At 38.3% G+C, this 17982-nt stretch overlaps 1 protein-coding gene across 1 annotated transcript in view; it reads right to left on the reverse strand.

Moving 5' to 3' along the window:
- LOC136883422 (serine-rich adhesin for platelets) overlaps positions 1–17982 on the reverse strand; it is a 156009-nt gene that overhangs the window by 28740 nt on the left and 109287 nt on the right. The window contains exon 9 of the mRNA XM_067155692.2: positions 17174–17321. Within this exon, the coding sequence (XP_067011793.2) occupies positions 17174–17321 (148 nt within the window). The remainder of the gene's footprint in view (positions 1–17173; positions 17322–17982) is intronic.

Here is a 17982-nt window from a genome sequence, read left to right on the forward strand (position 1 = left end):
TTTACAACTGATTTATTTATACTTCTCCTAGTGGCTTGTAGGCCCAATAGCTCCAATTTACTTAGAATCTTTTATCATATTTCAATGAAATGAAAAACCAATACCAAACACTGCCTTGACTGATTTATTTCTTTGTGTGTTGTAAACTGATGACAGTGACGCATATGCATGAAATTCCCATACTCAGCTTCTTTATGAAAAACAATGGCACACTTGCTGGCCTTTTTCGCATGGCAATACTCAATACAGGTAATGCAAATACTATTCAACTCTGGCTGAAAACGCTAGAAGCTCAAATGGAACTGAGTGACCAATGGCCAAGCCTATTCAAACCTGCGATCATGTGATTCTCAACCATAATTCAATTAAGGCATCAACTACAGAAATCTGCTCAGCAGTTATTGCACTATTTAACAAACATGGTACTTAGAGAAGCAATGTTATTTTTACTAAGTCCTGGAATTATAATCTTAAGATAATCCGGAGATAAAAATCGATATTTTGGTCATTACGGCAAATTTTTTTCATGACTGAAATTGAAAGGATCGAGTTTCTTCTTTCTTGTCACAAAGTTATTCCGTTGAATTATTTATCACTTTAACACTGCTTTGTTTGCCATTCTGCACACAGCAGAAATTGGCGTGGCATCTGCTGAACTGCTTTGTTAGGTAATGATGTTATTGTCATATTTCCATTCAATCAAATATGCCTGTTCTTTGCAATTACGCATCCATGGGATGGGCCAACAGCAGCCCCCCCCCCCCCCGTCTCCCGATTTATTTATACAAAATCAAGCTGTAAGACCTACCATATTTCTGAATGAATTTATAAAGTCTGTTATGGACTAATATTTCAGAACTCGACTGTCACTGAGCAACATTTATGCTTGTATTGGTATTCCTGATTGAACTACAATAGTGCCTACAACTATAAGTTTTGTTATTCTTGTATGTTTAATCTTTTTTGTGGGTTCTGTAGTGGTAGCCAGTCTGTTTACTTTTGTGAAGTATGCGCGCAAGTAACGTTTTGTAGTTCCATATCAAGATACTGTTATTATTGAAAGACAGCATGCTGTAATAATTGATAGCTTGTATTCAAGGGAATAAACAATATGTATAAACATAAATCAGCCTTAGCTAAGCGACGAATTGCTGAACTTTTGATGGGAAAGAGATGGGGATCATCTATTACTGGACAGGAGTCTCCATTGAAGAAATCAGGGACAAAAGGTCATGAAATGTTATTGGAATCAGATTGTTCTCATCAGGAAAGTGTCGCATCAACTTCAAGCCATGTAAGTCCTGCACCTATAGACAACAATCATGACATGACAGAAACTACAATCCCCATAACTTCGACTCAGGAAAGGTAGCATTGTGAAAAACAAAATGCAGGTGAATCATTTTCTGTTCTTTGGAGAAGGAGAAGAAGAAGAGTCAAGCTTCCAGAGTTACCAGTATTCGTACAGAAGCTGCTAAGAAAGAAAAGGAAGGAAACACATATGGTTGTGGTGACTTTTAGGCAATGAATCAGGAAGAAAACGTAACTTGAACTTTGCTTTAATTTTCCCACCAATTGTAATTTTACATTTAAATCTCATTTTCTTCCCATAATATTCTGCCAAATGTAACAAAATTTGTATGGTATATGTATCACAGCTATATTAGGAAACCTGCATATGGAATTTTCGACTGCAGAATTTTTACAAGTAGTAGGGATTTTTAAGTCCAAAATTTTAGAATATAAAAATTACACAATCTTTAGTACAATATATCTCCTTATATAAATTATGTACATAAAAATCAATATGTAGTGCTTTTTAAAGAAGTATTATCTACCTAATTACATGTTTCCATTAACATCTTATATGAGGATTGGGGCAAAAGTCATGGAAACTTTTTTTTTTTTTTTTTCTTGTAGATATGTGAATGGATCACAAGCATATGTGTCGGGTGGAAGTTCTGCAGGCATAGTGTGTATGCAGAACAACAGTTGGCTCTGTGATAGCTGGTAGTAGCGAGCAGGGGCTGTGAAATCAGTCGGTTGGTGAGTGTCATGTGAGATGAAAGTAACCCATGTTGAGCAGCGCGCTTACAACAAAATAGCTGTTCTCCGAGGGAGAAATGCGATGGAATGTCACAGTGAATTAGTGGAAGCCCTTGGGAATAATGCCCTACGATACCGTACAGTAGCATGGTGGGTAGGAAAGTTTCAGCAAGGACGACGGGTGTCAACGAGTGATGAGCAACGTTCGGGACGACCTGTCAGTGTGCGGACCGATGTGGCATGTGCAGTCGTCGAGTAGCTCCTGCATGAAGACAGACGATGGACGCTACTGGAGTTAGAGAAGGCAAGTGGTATAGAGAAATGCCGTCCACAGGATATTGCGTAGCTGCAACTGCGCAAAATCGCATCGAGTGGGTACCGCATACACTGACGGAAGTTCAAAGGTCGATGCGCTATGCAATATGCTCCGACTACCTTGCACGCTGGCAACAGGATGGCGATCAATTCTTGTCACGAATAATCACCATCGACGAATTTTGGGCCAGGGCATACAAACCAGAACTGAAACGTCAGTCCGCGAGTGGTGACATGCTGGATCACCAAGGAGACAGAAGGTCCGTTAGAATCCTTCCCCAGTGAAATTGATGGTGATCGTCGCATATGACGTCAGGGGTGTCATTGTTTGCCACTTTGTTCCATATGGCAAAATAGTGACCGCACAGTACTACATGGACTTCCTGGTGGCGTTCGGGAGAAACGTCTGGATCTTGTGGACAGTGCAATAATCCTGCACGACAATGCAAAACCTCAGAAAGCAGTGTGTAGGGCAGCTACTGCGACGTTGGGGATGGGAAGAATTGGAGCACCCACCGTACTCTCCCGACATTTCACCCTGTGACTTTGATCTCATTCGAAAGATTAAGGAACCACTACGTGGTAGGTGGTTTGCAACACGAGAGGACATTGCTGATGCTGTGCGCGAACAGGTGACCCGATTCACACATGGTACGGGAAATGCTGAGGCAGATGATATTCAGCGCCTCCCACATCGTTGGCAGCGTGTGGTGTCAGTAGCAGGGGACTACTTTGAGGGTCTTTAGGCCCAGGTTTGTCATATCAACTTTATGTGTACTGCGTTGTCATTCTTTTGCCCTTATACTACCGTAATAAATTAGTGTGTTACGATATTTCAGTGCTATTCATTGTCCACACATGTAGTTAATACCTTGTCCTTTCGTCTGTATATGTCACATTTTCCAACCGGACTGGTATCTTCAAGAAAGAAATAGTTGCCATGACTTTTGACCTAACCCTCGTATTATTTCATGAAAAAATGCAATTAAAAATGTCAAGAAAATTATTTTGGAAAACTATGAATTGTATATGAAAGAAATGTTTGTGATATCTCTATTTTTATGTCGGTGTCATTCCCACAAAGTTTTGTGAAAATCCATGCGTTAGGTAAAACAATCTGTTTATCTCCGGAGTGGCTTAACGTTATCTGACAGAACTCAGAGGCAAGGAGACAATGATTATCAACCAAAAGTGAGAAAGGAACTTCACTGACATCTCTCAGAACCTTCCTGAATCAGCCAGTGTTGTCAATTTCATACTTTCTACACGGTTATGTGTAAAATTGATTTTTTTAAATGCTGGAGTGTAGAACAGAGTGAAATGTGTACCATGTATAATAAACGTAAAAAAACAAACCGCACGATGTTACAGCCTACCAGCCCGAAGGCGTGAAGATCACGAAGTGATGTGTGGTCAGCGCGACGAGGGCTCTCGGCTGTTATCGCTCGCTTTGTACACCAGAACTGCCATTCATTATTGTTCTCACATAACCTTAGTGTTCCTAACCTAGCCAGGAATCAAACCCAGAGCTTGTTACTAGTACACCGAGAAGCCAGCATATTGTTATTATGATTAAATTTAATTGACACGTTAACACACAAATAATCAGTTTTAAAAATGCCATCTTGATACTTAATTTAACACGTTGAGCACTAGACAAATTTTTAAAAACCTTCCCTTTGGCCCATGGAGTTTTTTGTATTAAACTCTTCTCAAATGTAGAAAACTGTGAACTAAAATATAAATACACATAAATGGAATGAAAAATATATGTTTTTTTCTGACAATATTCATAGCGATCCTCAGGAACTGTCATGGTACTGACGTAAAAATGTTCCGCTGGGATCTGCGGCCCTCGTAAATTTCACTCATGTTTGTAGGAAATACTTTCATTTAGATATTCTTGGATCATTCATGTTTCAACAGTTGGCAAGGAACACCTGCGTTCATATAAGTTCAGGAAAAGGTGGAATGTGTTATAAACAGATATGCTCTTACGTAAAACTTGATTCATATTTTTACAGTAATGAACAAAATCCTTATCTGGTAACATTCTCTTTTACCATTTCAACTATTCTCTTCGAATGCTCAGACATTTTTACGATCACAATAGAACAGACTACAGTAAATACCTGCCATACACAGAAATGCCACCCCAAAACAATTATTACATAAAAGTGCGCGATTGCATACGACATATCAGGGCGGGAGCTGTCTTGCCAACAGTTGAACCGCGAATGACCCAATGTCTTCTTCTTAAGTATTCAATCCATGGACTGGTCTGCGGCAGTTCTCCATTCGGTTCTGCATCCTACTTCAGACATATTGCAGGCTTGGTCTTCCTCAACACCTTTTGCCTTCAACCATTCCCTCAAATACCGTTTTCAATAGGCTATTGTATCTCAAAAATATGTCCTATAAGTCTAGTCCTCTTCCTCCTTACACTTTTCCATAAGGTATAACTTCTCCTCCACCTTCTTAAACACTTCAGCATCCGTTATTTTTTCTGTCCAGTTAACCTTTATCATTCTTCTATAACACCATTGTTCAAAAGAATTTAACCTACTTTTTTCTTCTTTTCCAATTGTCCATGTTTCGCAACCATAAAGAGCAATGCTCCAAACATACGCTTTCAAGAATCTTTTTCTTGCTTTAAGATTAATGGAATTTGTAGTAAATAGAAGTTTCCTTTTGTGAAATGCTAATTTGACTTGTGAAATTTTACTTTTGATTTCCTTCCTGCTTCTTCCATCTTTTGTCGTTTTGCTTCCGAGATATTTAAATTCTTTAAAATTTTTCAGTGTTTTGTTGCTCACCAATATTTTTGTACTTGAGTCTGCGTTTTTTTTATCACCGACCATAACATTCGTCTTTGTCTTACTTAATTGTATTCATTACCTATGACTTCCTCCATTTTTACTATTATTTGTTTGAGATGTTGTTCACTGTCTGAAATTATGGCAATATCATCTGCAAAACTGAAAGAGGCCCACCTTTTTTATCTATTTCTTATAATTAAACTTCAATATGGAACAAAAATGAAATTTATAGCTTACAATAATGACCCAAAAGTATTTCCTATAAAATGTCCGGACTGCTTTGCTGGACCACTGGTGCCAGTGGACAGGAAGACACTTATTGAAATGTTGAAGATCATGATAATGATGTAAAACATAAGGTAGTATTTCGATGGATGCTTTCACAGCCTGTAACTGTAGACATAAGCTTTCGGGTTTATGCTGTGTCAAGAAAAGAAGGTGAAACTGCACGTTTCACAGAGAACTTTCCTCTGCATCTTCAGAAGAAGTTCCTCTCATGAGAACACATTATCTGTAATTGAGACTCGTGGACAAAAGGCTGTACCTCACATCGCGAACCAGAACACACAAGATAACATGCCCATTTTCACCTTCCATTCTACTTTATCATGAATATTTTGATGTATAATCCATAATTTTAATCTTAATGTCAATTTAATTCAAGGTGTTTTACTGAAGCTGACACGCAGCGAGTTAAAACATGTCTACCGTATTTACTCGCGTATTAGACCCCTTTTTTCCCCCCACTTTTACAGCAAAAAAAAGTGAAGGGGGGTCCAATATGCAATAACCTCAAAATTTTGGGCAGCGAACACATGACTTCTAGGCTATAAAGAGCTATAAATTGTATGTGTGAATATTCTATACAATTATTTAACAAACTTAGAATGTATTTAAGTTATACTGGCTATTTTCGTCGGAAGGCAGTATTTTTAAACGTAAAAAGCCAATAAATGGTGAACACGACTTTTAGGCCTACGGTAAATATAAAACTCTGTTTAGTTACTCATATCATGTCATTCGTTACATCTCATTAATTCCTCTGGTGAGGTTGACGTCAGAAAGGGCATATGACCGTAAAAATTCCCTACAAAGATTCGTCTCACTTCACACTCGACCCCGTAGAATTAAAGGGATAAGGGCATCATGTTATCGTAAAATTAAATATTGATACAAAAGAACTTAATGGCCAGACATTTGTCTCTGTCAGTTCAGCAGTAGGCCTACCACACAGCAAACCTGATCACTGCTTTCATTTGAATTATCACCGTGCGCTGCTAACAGCGTGTCGGCAATTCGAGTGACATCATCTTCACTGCAGTCTAGTCAGTTGCGTCAGCCATGCTTCATTATCTTTGAGCCACGCACTGCAATCGAGAGCATACGAGGTCCCGTCTTTTTGAACCTTTTAAAAATAATTTTGTCATCTTGTATCCATGGTACATTCTTCAGTTTTTCAGTGCATGTCAAAATCTTGTGGGTTAGCCTTGAAGACGATAGTCTGTGAACGTGTCCATAGAATTTCTGTCTTCGTTTCCTGACGTCTACGGCAAGGTTAGACAGTCTTTCCGTAGCTTTGCGTGATTTGAGACTATACCCTTCTTCTTTTTTCTCTGGGCCCAGAATTTTCCTAAAGGTTTTCCTTTCCTCCTTAAAAATGTTTTCCAGATCACCTTTATTATTAACCCTTTGCAGTCCAATTTTCTGTCACACGTTCCAACAGTCTGGTCCAAATTAATTTTGCACATTTTTACCTAGTCAGATTATACTCAGAATTTTTATTAGTAATTATAATTATACATGGTTCATGTTTGTGGGTTACTGTAGTCATGTAATAGTTCGTGAACCATGGGCAACGGCTGAGTGGCCTAGTAAGTGGCCCTGAGAGTCGGGATACTAGTTGCTATGAAATGGGAATAGGCATCTCGGACATATTCTGAGTCATAGCCCTCCTTGTGCTCAGGCGGCTAGGATGATACAATTCACCGGTGGTCCATAACCCGTTAGAGGAGAGATCCTCACTTGGACTATGTGCAGGTAGGGCAGCATCCTGCACCATGAATTTACCGAGCTCAGAACATTTTAAGCAAGCCTCGGACCTATGGAAGTAATGGAGTCCCACTCCCATTTGACAGGCGAGGGACTCCTTGGAAACAACTTGGCGAACGAAACGGAATTCGATGGGGAGCTATCAATATTAATGGGGCTTATGGAAGAAAGAAGGTAGAACTGGCCGAGTCAGCAAAGAGGATGCATCTGGATGTGCTAGGAGTAAGTGATATTCGGGTAAGGGTAGATAACGAGGAAGAGATAGGCGATTATAAATTGTACTTGACAGGTGTTAGAAAGGAAAGGGCAGAGTCTGGTGTAGGGCTCTTTATCAGGAATACCATTGCACGTAACATAGTTTCTGTTAGGCACGTAAATGAGCGAATGATGTGGGTAGATTTGTCAGTTGGAGGAATTAGGACAAGAATTGTGTCCGTGTATTCACCATGTGAGGGTGCAGATGAGGATGAAGTTGACAAGTTTTATGAACCATTGGGTGACATCGTGGTCAGGGTCAACAGCAAGGATAGAATAGTGCTAATGGGCGATTTCAATGCGAGTGCTGGGAATAGAACTGAAGGATACGAAAGGGTGATTGGTAAATGTGGGGAAGATATGGAAGCTAATGGGAATGGGAAGCATTTGCTGGACTTCGGTGCTAGAATGGGTTTAGCTGTTACGAATACATTCTTCAAGCATAAGGCTATTCACCGCTACACATGGGAGGCTAGGGGTACCAGATCCATAATAGACTATATCTTAACAGACTTTGAATTCAGGAAATCTGTTAGGAATGAACGAGTTTTTTGCGGATTTTTTGATGATACAGACCACTATCTGATCTGTAGTGAATTAAGTATCTCTAGGCCTAGGATAGAGAAAATGAAATCTGTCTGCAAATGAACAAGGGTAGAAAATCTCCAGGACGAGGAAATTAGACAGAAGTACATTGATATGATTAATGAGAAGTTTCGAACAGTAGACAGTAAGCAGGTTCAGGATATAGAAAGTGAATGGGTGGCATAAAGGGATGCTGTAGTAGAAACAGCAAGGGAATGCCTAGGAACAACTGTGTGTAAAGATGGGAAAAGGCGAACATCTTGGTGGAATGATGAAGTGAGAGCAGCCTGTATTCGTAAAATGAAGGCTTATCAGAAATGGCTTCAAACAAGGGCCGAGGAGAGCGAAACAAATAGTTGTTGAATCCAAAAAGAAGTTATGGGAAGATTTTGGTAATAACCTGGAAAGGCTAGGTCAAGCAGCAGGGAAACCTTTCTGGACAGAAATAAAGAATCTTAGGAAGGGAGGGAAAAAGGAAATGAACAGTGTTTTGAGTAATTCAGGTGAACTCATAGTAGATCCCAGGGAATCACTGGAGAGATGGAGGGAATATTTTGAACATCTTCTCAATGTAAAAGGAAATCATCCTGGTGGTGTTGCAAACATAAAATAAATACAAAATTTTTTACTCCACCTTCTCAATACTTGACAATCATGCGATGTTTATAAAAACATTACAATGTGCTATTACAAGGTACTAGTTTCAGTCCTATAAGGACCATCATCAGCCTAGCCAAGATACATAAGTGTATACCATAGTCCTAAAACAGAGTTATGCGGTGAGATGAGAGATGAAAGAATGGACTGGGCATGTGGTGGATGATATACATATAAAATCGTGAAAATATGAACTGTTGTAGATGTAGCAAAGTTATGTTGAACAGTGACAAATAAAATCTTTTGGTATATGTTTTGTAAAATTACAATATTAAACACATTATCTCAAAATTGAATAAAATAATCTCTAGTTGACGAATAGTCCAAGGTTGCACATTTAAAAATTGGTTTATGTCGGATTTTAAACAATGTCCAATGTTTCTATCAAGTTCTAGAAGATATGAAGTTCAACATTGGCGCAGAGGGAATTATTTTGTCCAATAAATCCACAACAGAGGTTAAATGTTGGACTTATCTTGTGGTAGATTGAAATCTTGTTGTGTTCAATAGGTACCAAATGAACCTGGAGAAAAGAAAGTTTGAGTTAACGCAAGAAAGATTTGAAATCAGGGGACGAAACTGGCGAAAAAAAGAGAACAAACACTGAGGGTTCACCTTGCACAATGTGAAACAAGCTTGCCGGTTGAGTGCAACTAACAGAGTGAGAACAGCGTAAGGCAGAAGGGATGGAAGTTAGTGAGGGGAGGAGCATAGAATGACGTAAGTGGGGAGAGGCGGGAAAATGGGAAGTGGCTTAAGGCGAGGTAGGCAGGAGGGAAGATGGTGATGTTTGTGTTGGAGGGGGACCTTTAATTGACTTGAAGAAAGAATTTTGGTCTACTGACTTGCTTTTTCTGAAATAAGTGATGAAAAGATGAAATAAAATATTAGGTTTCTTCGTTATTTCATTGAGATTGTAGTTAGCATTAAAGTAATGGTCCAAATGTATATAAAAATCCTCGATTTTTTTAAGTAGAGGGCCTTTATTAGCTATTTCAAGGATATCCATGTCTGATTCGATGTTCGTAAACTTATGATTATAGTCGACCATATGTTGGCCGATAGCCGAAAATTTGATATATTTGACTGCATTGAAGTTTCCGAGTATCTTATATTAAAGCTTCTACCGGTTTGCCCTACATAAGAAATATTAGAACAGGAGTTACATTTAAACCTGTAAACACCTGATTTTGCGTACTTGTTAACTTTATTAATGTGTGATTTATTATGTAGAATGTGTTGTTGTTGTTGGTTTTAAAAGCTATTTTTACGCCTTTTTTCTTTAAAATATTAGTGATCTTATGAATTTAGTTGGTTTAAGTGAAAGTAGAAAAGGATTCGTATTTAGGTAGTTCTTTTTTAAGTGTGGTTTTGGGACGGAATTTATGTTTGTTGATAATACTTTCTATGAAATGGCTGCTGAAGCCATTGAATCTTGCTATTCTACGGGTAGTATTCAGTTCAGTATAAAGATCTTTCTTAGTCATGGGTACATTGAATGCTCTGTGAACCAGGCTGTTATCTTGCTTTTTTTGTAAGGGTGGGGGTGAGCTGAATCTTGTCGAATTGTAACAGCCGATTGAGTGGGTTTTCTGTAAATTTTATAGGTTAAAGATTCTGGATGTCTAATAATGGTAAGGTGTAGAAAACTGATCTTTTGATCTGTTTCTAACTCCAAGGTAAATTTAATATGAGAGTCAATGTTGTTTAGAGCTTGAAGAGTGGTATGGGCGTCGTCTAAGTTCTCATTTATAACTACCAAGACATCATCGACATACCTAGCCCAAAAAAAGATATTATCAAAATTGTTGTTGATTTTAGTGTTTTCAAGAAAGTCCAGATCAATTTCTGCGAGAATACCTGAGGACCGTTCTGTTGGTAGATGGTGCCATTAAACATGAAAAAGTTATTATTTACAAACAATTTAAGCAACGTAATAAAATCTTGAATTTCTGATTTACTCAAATGACTATTTTTATTTAGGTTATTTTCAATGATAGGAATTAATTTTGGAATTTGGATGCTGGGGTACATATTAACAATACCAAAAGAGTGAAGCAAGTAGTCAGGTTGCATGCTGAAGTTGTTTAGTTTGTCTATTAATTCGTATGTGTTTTTAATGGACTTCTTAGATAAGAATTGGTAGTTTTTCCTTAGGAACTTTTGGATGAATTGTGAAGTTTTGTACAAAGGACTCGGTCTAAAATTAATGATTGGTCGAATGGGAACACCGGCCTTATGTATCTTAGGAAGAGCTTTGGCCGTAGGAAGCCCAGGGTTCATACTTATGAGCTGACTTTTTTCATGTTCGGTAAGCAGGAAAGAAGTGCTTTTTAAAGTTTGTTTGAGGAGTCTTTGAACTTTTTGTGTGGGATCTTTTTTGATTACGGAAAAAGAACCATCTTTGGAAAAATCTGAAGTTTTACTGATATATTCATTGTTATCGATAATTACTGTCCTGTTGCCTTTGTCGGCTTTAACATAATTAAATCATTGTCTTTTATTTTCTTATTTAGGGCATGTAGAAGTTTATGATCGGCTTGTACTTTCTTGTTACTGGTGTTAGTGGGGAAATTAGGTGAATTATTATGAAAAAGAATGTTGTTGAGCTTCTTTTTTATCTCATATCTTACTTCATCTTGTGTATCCAATGGCATTTTTGAGATGGCTAGTTCTGATTCTGTTATCATTGTAACAGTCGAACTAACTGTATTCGAATTGGGCCAGTTGTGCTTGGGTCCCTTGGCTATAATTATTTCTTCGTTTTCACTTAGGGGTGTTTTGGATAAATTGATTACAGGTGGATGGAACTGATTGCAATCATCCACTGGTCTGCTAAAGTGTCCGATTTGATTGCCATACAATTATGATCTCTTTAATTTTTCCAATTTATTCTCCAAATTACATTGTTTCCTGGCTAAATCTTTAAATAATTTGTCTTCAACTAGTTGGAAGAAAAGTGTCGAATGCACATTAGACAGCAGTTTTGTTGCTGCAAGGTGAGACTCTATGCTCCCCGTTCACTAACTTCCTTCCCTTCTGCCTTACGCTGTTCTCACTCTGTTAGTTGCACTCAACCGGCAAGCTTGTTTCACATTGCGCAAGGTGAACCCTCAGTGTTTGTGACAGCCCAATCGGCTGTCACAATTCGACAAGATTCAGCTCACCCCCACCCTTACAAAGAAGCAAGATAACAGCCTGGTTCACAGAGCATTCAATGTACCCATGACTAAGAAAGATCTTTATACTGAACTGAATACTACCCGTAGAATAGCAAGATTCAATGGCTTCAGCAGCCATTTCATAGAAAGTATTATCAACAAACATAAATTCCGTCCCAAAACCACACTTAAAAAAGAACTACCTAAATACGAATCCTTTTCTACTTTCACTTATACCAACTAAATTCATAAGATCACTAATATTTTAAAGAAAAAAGGCGTAAAAATAGCTTTTAAAACCAACAACAACAACACATTCTACATAATAAATCACACATTAATAAAGTTAACAAGTACGCAAAATCAGGTGTTTACAGGTTTAAATGTAACTCCTGTTCTAATATTTCTTATGTAGGGCAAACCGGTAGAAGCTTTAATATAAGATACTCGGAAACTTCAATGCAGTCAAATATATCAAATTTTCGGCTATCGGCCAACATATGGTCGACTATAATCATAAGTTTACGAACATCGAATCAGACATGGATATCCTTGAAATAGCTAATAAAGGCCCTCTACTTAAAAAAATCGAGGATTTTTATATACATTTGGACCATTACTTTAATGCTAACTACAATCTCAATGAAATAACGAAGAAACCTAATATTTTATTTCATCTTTTCATCACTTATTTCAGAAAAAGCAAGTCAGTAGACCAAAATTCTTTCTTCAAGTCAATTAAAGGTCCCCCTCCAACACAAACATCACCATCTTCCCTCCTGCCTACCTCGCCTTAAGCCACTTCCCATTTTCCCGCCTCTCCCCACTTACGTCATTCTATGCTCCTCCCCTCACTAACTTCCATCCCTTCTGCCTTACGCTGTTCTCACTCTGTTAGTTGCACTCAACCGGCAAGCTTGTTTCACATTGTGCAAGGTGAACCCTCAGTGTTTGTTCTCTTTTTTTCGCCAGTTTCGTCCCCTGATTTCAAATCTTTCTTGCGTTAACTCAAACTTTCTTTTCTCCAGGTTCATTTGGTACCTATTGAACACAACAAGATTTCAATCTACCACAAGATAAGTCCAACATTTAACCTCTGTTGTGGATTTATTGGACAAAATAATTCCCTCTGCGCCAATGTTGAACTTCATATCTTCTAGAACTTGATAGAAACATTGGACATTGTTTAAAATCCGACATAAACCAATTTTTAAATGTGCAACCTTGGACTATTCGTCAACTAGAGATTATTTTATTCAATTTTGAGATAATGTGTTTAATATTGTAATTTTACAAAACATATACCAAAAGATTTTATTTGTCACTGTTCAACATAACTTTGCTACATCTACAACAGTTCATATTTTCACGATTTTATATGTATATCATCCACCACATGCCCAGTCCATTCTTTCATCTCTCATCTCACCGCATAACTCTGTTTTAGGACTATGGTATACACTTATGTATCTTGGTTAGGCTGATGATGGTCCTTATAGGACTGAAACTAGTACCTTGTAATAGCACATTGTAATGTTTTTATAAACATTGCATGATTGTCAAGTATTGAGAAGGTGGATTAAAAAAATTTGTATTTATTTTATGTGTAATCTTAACTCAATACCGAACCAACTATGAAATTTATAACCTTGAATGGTGCTGCAAACAGCCAAGCTCATGGGGAAGAGGAAAATAATGTTGGTGAAATTATGCTTGAGGAAATGGAAAGGATGGTAAATAAACTCCATTGTCATAAGACACCAGGAATAGATGAAATTAGACCTGAAATGGTGAAGTATAGTGGGATGGCAGGGATGAAATGGCTTCATACAGTAGTAGTAAAATTAGCGTGGAGTGTTGGTAAGGTACCTTCAGATTGGACAAAAGCAGTAATTGCACCTATCTATAAGCAAGGGAACAGGAAGGATTGCAACAACTATCGTGGTATCTCATCGATTAGTATACCAGGCAAAGTATTCACTGGCATCTTGGAAGGGAGGATGCGATCAGTCGTTGAGAGGAAGTTGGATGAAAACCAATGTGGTTTCAGACCACAGAGAGGCTGTCAGGATCAGATTTTCAGTATGCGCCAGGTAATTGAAAAATGCTACGAGAGGAATAGGCAGTTGAGTTTATTTTTCGTAGATCTAGAGAAAGCATATGACAGGGTACCAAGGGAAAAGATGTTCACTATGCTGGGAGACTATAGAATTAAAGGTAGATTATTAAAATCAATCAGAGGCATTTATGTTGACAATTGGGCTTCAGTGAGAATTGATGGTAGAATTAACTCTTGGTTCAGGGTACTTACAGGGGTTAGACAAGGCTGTAATCTTTCACCTTTGCTGTTCGTAGTTTACATGGATCATCTGCTGAAAGGTATAAAATGGCAGGGAGGGATTCACTTAGGTGGAAATGTAGTAAGCCGTTTGGCCTATGCTGACGACTTGGTCTTAATGGCAGACTCTGCCGAAAGCCTGCAGTCTAATATCTTGCAACTTGAAAATAGGTGCAATGAGTATGGTATGAAAATTAGCTTCTCGAAGACTAAATTGATGTCAGTAGGTAAGAAATTCAAGAATGTCAGATTGGTGATAAAAAAGCTAGAACAGGTCGATAATTTCAAGTATTTAGGTTGTGTGTTCTCCCAGGCAGGTAATATAGTAAGTGAGATTGAATCAAGGTGTAGTAAAGCTAATGCAGTGAGCTCGCAGTTGCGATCAGCAGTATTCTGTATGAAGGAAGTCAGTTCCCAGACATAACTATCTTTACATCGGTCTGGTTTCAGACCAACTTTGCTTTACGGGAGCGAAAGCTGGGTGGACTCAGGATATCTTATTCATAAATTAGAAGTAACAGACATGAAAGTAGCAAGAATAATTGCTGGTACAAACAGGTGGGAACAATGGCTGGAGGGTACCCGGAATGAGGAGATAAAGGCTCATTTAGGAATGAACTCGATGGATGAAGCTGTACGCATAAACCAGCATCGGTGGTGGGGTCATGTGAGGCGAATGGAGGAGGATAGGTTACCTAGGAGAATAATGAACTCTGCTATGGAGGGCAAGAGAAGTAGAGGTAGACCAAGACGACGATGGTTAGACTCGGTTTCTAACGGTTTAAAGATTAAGAGGTATAGAACTAAATGAGGCCACAATAGTTGCAAATCGAGGATTGTGGCGACATTTAGTAAATTTTCAGAGGCTTGCAGACTGAACGCTGAAAGGCGTAACAGTCTATAATGATAATGTATGTATGTATGCTATAATTATACTATTATTATGATTATTACCGTACATTCTATTGCATAGGAATTAGTTTCCATAATAATTTTCGTCGTCAGTGCAGGAGTAAAGAACAACATAATAAACTGAAGTGGAGTGATGCAGCTAGGCAGAACCTGCGGTCCTCTAGTTTTCTGACCTGATGAATGGCTCACTATCATGAAATGTTACATTCCGGTAAACACTACTGCCGTTTGCATTCCTATTTGTATGTGCGGAAGTATGTTCAGCATCACTTTTACTGAAATTATAAACCCTGACCTGAGAAGCGTCGTCATTGCCGTGTGCCGTATCCCCTCCTCAGACCAGGCCTATTACATTCGCGTGTCTTCTTGCTTTTGTAGCAGTCACTGGAACCAGCATACGATGGTCCGGGATCATTCCGCGCTTTTTTTACGCACAGGTCCAGTCGCTGAAGTTTCACTTGCAATGCTGGAGCTCACTACAACTTCATCTTCAATTGACAGTTCTCCAAACTCTTTGTCTAATTCAAATAACTAATCATCGTCACTGCTGTCTAAATAAACGTGCATACATATTTCTTCTTCATTCATATTTGCCGATTTTATATCGCAAATTCAACCGAGACAATTCGCTTTCACAGATAAACACGCCTAGTACAACACGTGTGCAGCACTACTCACTGTAAACACAGTAAACCATGACGACACACGGCTACATATATATCTCGTTTTATATCCATGGAGATAACAGAACGGTTTCTTTTGTGTACAAAAATTAGCTCTAGAAACTCCAGGGATATCGATCGACCACAATCAGGTCAAAGAACTTCAATAAATAACTTCTCATGTAGAACGAAACATAATGTCGAGGTGAGCTTGACGTTGGATCGGAAAAGGTTAAGTACAGCACTTCAGGTATAATCACCGTAGAGTCTAAACAGTGTGAATCTATTCCTAAATGGTTTCTGGAGATGGTCTCTGGTATTCCCAGTTGGTGTATACGTAGCAGAAGCCACTCCTTCCGAATAAAGCCTTGCTGTAGAAGGCATGCCGGCATGCCAGACCATCAGCTGATAACTAGTGTATCAAAGAGAATGTTACAAGTTGTACTTCCGAATGTAATACATAGTAACTGGAAACATTCTTTTGATAACTGCGGCTGTTGAAACACACCCTATTTTTAAGTAGCCTAAATTTCATGCTTGTACTCCATGTTTATCACATCAGGATTTACGTAAACAGCTGTCCATGAGATAAGACAGACTACACTGTTTAGGTTAGGTATATTATCGCCCTGATAGTGCCAAAAGTTCCTCGATGGAAAGAATAAAAATAAACAACCGGCAAATATATCGCATTTATGGATATCTACAGGTGTGTCAGTAATGTGTTTTATTATCATAACATTTAATTTTGTATGTTCGTTGTCTCTTTTTTAAACGCATACTCTAGTATGTTTTGTTTGGTGTCTCCGAAAATCGTTTAAAGTACGTGGGGACAAAAAATTATTATTTGTTAGGTACGTTGGCAAGTAAAACAATCGTTTTAATAGGATAGCTTTTATCACATTTTAAACTTACTTCTCTCCAAATATATACCTATGTCCAATGTATACTCAATAGATTTTAGTTTACTGTAGCCTTCATTACCACTTTGATCACAGATATGTTAACCCCACATAGACAAAACACTACTACAATTTATTTTATTTTATTTTCATCCCCATTAGACATCCGGATGATCTAACATAATAACATCATTGTGATATAGTCTAATGGCTGTAATATAATTATGTACTAGCTGATGATGGCCATGGAAGGCCGAAACAGGTACTAATGTAAATCCATTTACAATAAATAAGTATTGATATTGATAGGTGGAACACATTTCTTGTCTGTACAGTGAATCCAATCAATACGGAAAATGAAACTTATAAATAATAATAAGAGTTGATACACAAGACCTAGCATAAGGTTATGGCAGTCGTGAGTTCCTTGGAGTGGGAATTTATTTAAACTGGGATACAAAGAGCTACTCACCCGCGGTCGCACATGTCGCAGAAGAGCATCTTGTCCTCGTCGGCTGGGTCCTTGCACTGGATACAGGTCTTGCAGTCGGTGCACTGCCAGTCATAGCGACGGATGTGAGGCACCATGTCCAAGGTGAGGTCGAAGCAGCTCACGTGTCCTGCACCAAGCCCACCAGTTTACAGGCGGCCGCCTACTTCTCTCTAACTACCTTCCTAATATACTAAAGGTGTCCCTCCAAAATAGACTAAACCCAATACAGTAAAAAACAAGTAAGCATGAGTGTAATCATCTGTAACGTGATCCTTTAACTCCATGGAGGAGGAAAAACTATGCGAACAGCTCAATAAAGGAGAATGTTACATTTGGTGCAGACACTAAAACAGAGATGTGGGTATGGAGGGATGATACTATTAGAAATGAAAAATGAAATGGATAGGACAATGCTTAGGAACAGGAAATGGAAAAAGAGGAAGGAGAAGAAAAAGATATCAAATACTGGACAACATCAAGGGAAATGAAAAGCACTGTAAAGGATAGACAACTGGCCTAAGACTTGCCTTACGGCTGAAACATCTGGATAAACATGCGATTATACTCCAATAGTGTGCATGTTTGGTACCACACAGGGCATTTAAAAAATACATGGAAAATTGCAGGGTTGGATTCCTCATATGTAGACGAGACAAAAGGGTTATGTGAATGTAGATTTTTTAAAATGTTATTTCTGAGATATCAGACTTTCAAGCATCATAAACTACATACACAACAGCGCTCCTGCACATCATTATCACAGGTAAAGGTGGCCTCCACACTCACCT

Source organism: Anabrus simplex, chromosome 11 (genome assembly GCF_040414725.1).
Source record: "Anabrus simplex isolate iqAnaSimp1 chromosome 11, ASM4041472v1, whole genome shotgun sequence".
NCBI lineage: Eukaryota > Metazoa > Arthropoda > Insecta > Orthoptera > Tettigoniidae > Anabrus > Anabrus simplex.